This window comes from Arachis ipaensis, chromosome B3, assembly GCF_059453495.1.
Source record: "Arachis ipaensis isolate K30076 ecotype BB chromosome B3, ASM5945349v1, whole genome shotgun sequence".
Taxonomy (NCBI): domain Eukaryota; kingdom Viridiplantae; phylum Streptophyta; class Magnoliopsida; order Fabales; family Fabaceae; genus Arachis; species Arachis ipaensis.
In genome coordinates, this window is record NC_142438.1 from 120,019,705 (window position 1) to 120,025,726 (window position 6,022).

The 6,022-nt window shown below is 36.9% G+C and overlaps 1 protein-coding gene across 2 annotated transcripts; it reads right to left on the reverse strand.

The window, feature by feature from the left end:
- Nucleotides 1-489: 489 nt before the first annotated feature.
- LOC107630851 (Glycosyltransferase family 29 (sialyltransferase) family protein) lies at nucleotides 490-5,371 on the reverse strand. 2 transcript variants are annotated; one of them, XM_088509965.1, is made up of 13 exons: nucleotides 5,077-5,371; nucleotides 4,665-4,785; nucleotides 4,480-4,553; nucleotides 4,042-4,131; nucleotides 3,750-3,827; nucleotides 3,495-3,595; nucleotides 2,748-2,940; nucleotides 2,562-2,652; nucleotides 2,404-2,468; nucleotides 2,105-2,259; nucleotides 1,928-2,009; nucleotides 1,551-1,660; nucleotides 490-1,007 (listed from the first exon to the last, which is right to left on the reverse strand). In XM_088509965.1, the coding sequence occupies exons 2-13, from the start codon at nucleotides 4,756-4,758 to the stop codon at nucleotides 809-811; spliced, it is 1,332 nt and encodes a 443-aa protein (XP_088366091.1). In that variant the 5' UTR covers nucleotides 4,759-4,785; nucleotides 5,077-5,371; the 3' UTR covers nucleotides 490-808. The 2 variants fall into 2 exon arrangements, with proteins under 2 accessions (XP_088366091.1, XP_088366092.1); XM_088509966.1 differs by lacking the exon at nucleotides 2,404-2,468 and having other exon boundaries at nucleotides 2,105-2,222.
- Between the last annotated feature and the right edge of the window lie 651 nt (nucleotides 5,372-6,022).

The window sequence follows — 6,022 nt, forward strand, 5'->3', positions numbered from 1 at the left end:
TATTTGATTTTCCATTATGCTTCAGCGTAGTTTGAACGAGTCTACTGCCAGTTTACTCGGTTGTTTAGTTATACGTGATATAGCTGTTAACATTGTGGCCGAGTTTTTAGGGATCTGTGGCCGAGGTATAGTGGCCAGCTCAAGTTTAAAATGGAGCGTCTCTAAAAACAACGTAGTTTTATAACAAGGCCTAGGAACTAATTTGTTTTGTTTGCACATGTGGACAACTGATTGCCACGTATGCTAGTTTAGGCCTTCATATCAGTATTTTCTGTTTGTCATCGACGGAGAAACAAAGCCAGGAACTGTTTATCTACCAAAATTACAAGTGGAGAAGTTTTTGTGTATTTCAAAAGTTAGAGGACTAAAATGTCTTATTCTAAAAAGTAAAAACCTCAAAAACTTATCTGGGTAATTATTCTATATACAAAGAAAGAGTTCATTGTCTAAAAGATGCATTAAAATTCTTTTTAAGGTAAAAAAGAAAAGTAAAGAAAAAAGTTATTCATTATAGCTCATCTCATTATAGTTCAACTAAGCAGAGTACAAACGCAACAAAATTGTCGTAGCTGTTATCATCTTTCACTCTAAAGAAATGCAAGTCGTCTAACAGTTTCAAAACAAAATGAGGGGAAGAGAAAGGAATATGGAATGAATATGAGAGATTGATGAGGAGAATGAAGCTTCATTGCCATTTTTCTATGTACTTAACACATATTTTGCAGAAATGAACAGATAATTGATAAATCACTGGTTAGATGATTTCCAACAGAAGGAGCCGAACGCAAAAAACCTTTCGACATTCCAATCACTTGGCAGAAGGCACGGTGCATAGTAACCCATGTCCAGGATTATGCTCTAGAGGATACATGGTTGTGCTCTTCACATACCTCATATGATCCTGTGCTGCCTTTCTGAGCTTTGAAATTGTATCTGGATTTCTTTTAACTTGCCTCTTAATAATGGAACATGCACTCAATGGATTTCCAGATCCTGCTCCAACTCTCCTGCAGAAATCACAAAATCAAGAAAATCACACTAGTCAGTATAATCAGTCTCCATTCACAATGTCAACCTCAACATTTCTACTGTAAAAGATATGCAATATGTCTCTTTCTAGAGAATTGCAGGAGGTAATCATGATGAATATAAAGTATATAAAATTTAGATTTATTATCCCCAACTTCTCTACTCATAATATGGTCAACAAAATACTAATTTATCCTTGAGAAATGCAGAATCTACAAAGAAATGTTCCTAACAGCATTTCTAACACCTTAACAAAGAAATATGGGAATTTTAGGGCTCTATAATTAATGGATTGGAGAGTGATTAAAGAGCCCAACTTTTTTTTGTTAGTGTGTTAGGCATCTTGTTTGGCACATTTGTATGATACAACATTACTCATTATCTATTTGGAACAAGCTACTTTCATCTTTTTCATAAGAGCACATGCCAATATATCATAAAATACATGCCACTACAATTATACATCAAGACCCCTGAGAAGAGAGGATAAATATTAGGAAAAATTAAAATATATCATTTACCCCAATAACTTCTCTGAGGCAATCCTGGCATCCCTTATCATGTGGTTGCTTGGAACCCATTTTACAACACGGTTTGGATCAGCTCGCATGGGAGAATGGATTTTGATAAGCTTTGACAATGGAAACATGTAGATAAAGTCAAGATTTGAAAAACATAAAACAAAGGTGATCATGCTCTCAGCACCAACAAGCACGAAGTGAACATTTAACATAATAATGAGGAAATTCCAAGGTTTCCGTGGCACCAAAGGAAAGTCATTACTCATTAGCATGAGTTGAGCAAAAGACCTCAACAATGTCAAAACATCATCTCATAGTAGTAAAATTTATAAATTCTAAGTTAATTCCATGTGCAGTAACAAGTATATTATACTTACTCCCAAGCATTCCATCATTTGGTAGTAAGCTCTACCGTGCAATGGGGTATGGCCTTGACGAGATTCAGAGAAATATCTTGTCCTACAAAATAAAAAAGGAAGACTTTTGCTCAAGAATTCATATAAATAGGAAAGATACATTAACCGTAATATAATTGCCAAAAGAAAATATTATACCATTCTTTATACCCAGGATCCACAGTGAAACCATACATATCCACTGAATCACACATAGAGAGTGCAAATTCAAGAGCCTTAAGCCCAGTTCCTTTTGCTGCTGAACCAAAGGATGCACCTAGCATGAGATACAGAGGATTTCTTATAGGAAGTTCCTGCCAAGGAAAAGTAAAAAATTGCTTGACAAGATAAGAGAAACTGCTGGAATGCATGATACAAACAATTGTAAAATAACATTTTTATACCCAAAAGAGAAAAGAATTTTAGAAAAAATGGTTTCTTTTGACAAGGGAACATACTCGAATCATTTGGTTCATGATGTCATGAATCGTTGTTTTTATTATCAAAGCCTCTTTCCTTTGTTCTGCAGAATTGTTGTTTTCATTATGGCTGCAGTAATCCATAATAGGCTTTAACTAATGGAGATTTATTATAAGTTTATAACAAGCCGCAATACCATCTAATTCAACAACTTTATCCAACGCTTTGGCAGATCCTCGGTTCAGAAGGCGAAATGTGCTTTTCCGACCCACATACTCAGTGTAATTCTGCAGTGGTAAATAAAATTGGGCCACACAAGGTCTTAATATTTCTGACAATAAATAGTTATAAAACACCAGGAACACCCTGTAGGGCAACAAACCTGTATCGGAGCACCATTTTCCCTTATGACAACATCATAACCATCTATCTCCTGCCCAAATTTTGTTTTCAATAGATCTCCCGAGTTACCAATAACAGCACAGCGCCCAAACTGCCTTGGGAAGTATGGTGGTGTTTCAGGAAGCACAAGTGAAAGTTTCTCCAAGCACAAGGTCTTGTTCTGGCAGCGGTTACTGCAACACAGAAAGATCCTATTCTATGAATATTTCTACTAACTCAATTTCCTTGTATAAAATCCCACAACTTACAACAGGTTAATGCCAAATTGTTGAAACATGCTATGTTATACATTGAGAAGTCTATGCTGTAATACAGTGGAAAAAGAGAGCTTAACAAAAGGTTTTAACCCATTTGGATGCTAGCCTCTAGGCTGAACCACACATATCTCTGGCTTACATACGTTTAACTTGTTAACAGTGACTTGTCAGAGAAGTTACCCCAACTGAAGTTTCCATCTTAACTGACAATTAAGAATGTGCTATAACTGAGAAACTGGCATAGCATCATATTTTGAGTAACAATTCACATGCCTTAATTCTGCATAAAGAAACTCACACTAGCATTCTTGTATGACAGAGACTTATGTCACCGTTCTTGCAATTTACAACACAACATGTAAAGTGTAACACTATAATTCATTTCTAATAAATGAATTAAACTGTCAATTCAGTTCATTAAGATATGTTACCAAGATTGCATAATTAGTAAAATACAATCGTTTACTTACAGAAGTACTCCTTTATTGATCCTACGCCAAGCATATTCTTCCCATCCATTTGGTAAAGAATCAATAAATTCCTTGGTCAATATAGTAGTACTGTTCCGAACCTGTGTAATCAATTCATATCACACACCAATAAAATGTAAAGAAGAACACCATAAATTCCTTTTAGAATGCAGGAATAAAACCTACAAAAAGGAAGTTGTGTCATTAACTCGTTATTGCTTAGAGGATCATGAAAACACATAGCAAGTTGCTTACCTGTTCCCAAGTAGCCACAGCTTCACAGAGATTAAAATCAAACGATAGAGCTTCAAGTTCACCAGTCTTGGGATCTTTCTGTTAAGAGAAACCTTCGTAAGTCACCAAACGGGGAAAATATTTAGCTATTAAACCACATGTCAATTAGTATATCACAACTCATACTTGAATAGAAGGAACCAATTACCCCTAGTTCTAAGTGACTCGTAATTAACATATTTCAAGGACCACGTAAGCAACAATTCATTTTCATGAATAACAATCTAGACAATCAATATTAAGGAACATTTACCCATTTGGGGATAGTGTCACTGGGAAAGGTTATAGTGGTTTGGCAATAATCACTTCCCTTGGCTGCTTTCAACCCAAGTCCATTTGCACTCTGCATAAAACATAAAATTAGCAACTCAGGCCAACCATTGAAAGAATTCAACATTAAAGACTGAGAATCCAGACCTGAAAGATGCATATAGAGTCATACATATATCAAAGAAAAACAGTTTTCAACACTAAAGATATTGTCTCTTTAGTCTCATGCAACAATCTTATCATACTCAATCCAAATCGAATGGGAACCGAACCAACGTTTCTGCTTTCTAATTCGGCATTTCAACAATCATAAATACATACATACACCCACACATTCATGCCTAATCTTGTATCAAAATACTACACATCAGAATCAACACAATTTCTTTTGAGGCAAATGCAATAAGAAAATATAACTCACCACGCACTTCTCGAAAGTGTCATGCAGAGAAAGCAATGCTTCCGTGTCTTCATCTGTAAGCTGATACCTGCGAGCTGCAACAGTAGCACCACAATTAGAGTCTTTGGATTTGATGCACCTCAACACAACACAACACATCACATTCCATGTGCTATGTGCATACATTCATACATATACATACATACATACAGAGAATTGAGAGATTCCAGTGATGTAGACGGAAATGGCTGCAAATCCACAGATCAGAGCGAGCATCAAGCCCAATTGCAGAACCTTCATTGAATTCAGCTGACTTTCGAAGTGAAGCTACGCGATGAAAACAAAAGGATTAAGGGTTCATCGAACTATGTAGATTGAATCTGTTCCTACAATTAGCACTTGCATAATGCAATCACAGTATACGGTTTTAAGTGTTCTTCATTGATTGAATTTCATTTCAGATCTTAGGTTTATGTTAATCGAAATGAATCCTTCCAGAAAAAGAAAGAAAAAAAAGGATAAAAAAGCATGTCGTTCACACATTATTGTTCCATTTCCACACATCGGAGAAAAAAGAACAGAACAGAACTGAGATCCTGAGTAGGGGTAACGTCCTACCCGCAGATGGACGGCGAGCGAGGGAGCAGAGCAGAACGCGCGACGGCGCGATGGTGAGAATGTGATAGGCGAGGGTGAGACGGCGGAGTTCGGAGGCGGCGGGATGGAGGTGGAGATTAGGGACTGAGGGAGGCCGGAGACAGAGTGAGTGAGAGCGTCCGGCGACGGCGGTAGACTGGCAGCGGGATTGAGGGAGTTAGAGGCGATAGACGAGTCAGAGAGATAGAGGTATTGCCAGTGATTTCTCTTTTTTTTTAGTATGTGGATTGGGCTACTCAACAATAACCCAATTAATTTTCTACAACTATTTGAAGTCCATCTTTGGCCCAATTTCAACCCATCAGCACACTGTTTGGTACAAACATGGAAGCCCCCCTACCAACAAAAAATGAAAATAAGAAAGAAGGAAGAAACTAGCAAATTTTGGACTTGTTTTGGTCCCAACCCCAAAATAAATGCTCATTTAAAAATATATTGAAAAACATACACACACCGAGTTTACATTTTTTTTTTTTGGTTTCCCACGGTATCCCCCAACCCGGCAGGTCAAGGACTAATCCGTCGCGGTACTGAGCTCCATTTAAGGGTTTGCCGCTGGCCAATGGGTTGCCACCGAGTTTACATTTTATTTTATTAATTTTATACTATTCACTATAAGTGGCAAAAGAATCACAATCCACCAGACCGGCCCATTTAGCCTACTAAAGAAGGGTTGGACACTAAATTTGAGCCCACCTAGTCCACACTGCGTTCCGCGGACATTAGCGGGACGGCACGGAACGGAACCACTTTTTTTACAAAAATTGTAACACGCTAAATTAAATTTGATATTTCGAATTTTTTAATTATGAGTTATTTAACTTTGCAAGAATGTCATTTCTTTGTTTTCTTGTTTAGAATTTTTTTTATTGAGATATAATATGTGAAACATTAGATTATAGAGGAG

What these genes read in the sequence shown, in the direction of transcription:
- LOC107630851 (XM_088509965.1), bottom strand. Translation starts at nt 4,758, where the DNA reads ATGAAGGTTCTGCAATTGGGCTTGATGCTCGCTCTGATCTGTGGATTT. An exon ending in CTGTGGCTACTTGGGAACAG is followed by an intron (nt 3,596 to 3,749) that starts GTAAGCAACTTG and finishes TTGATTACACAG; the next exon opens with GTTCGGAACAGTACTACTAT. An exon ending in AAAATGGTGCTCCGATACAG is followed by an intron (nt 2,653 to 2,747) that starts GTTTGTTGCCCT and finishes TTACCACTGCAG; the next exon opens with AATTACACTGAGTATGTGGG.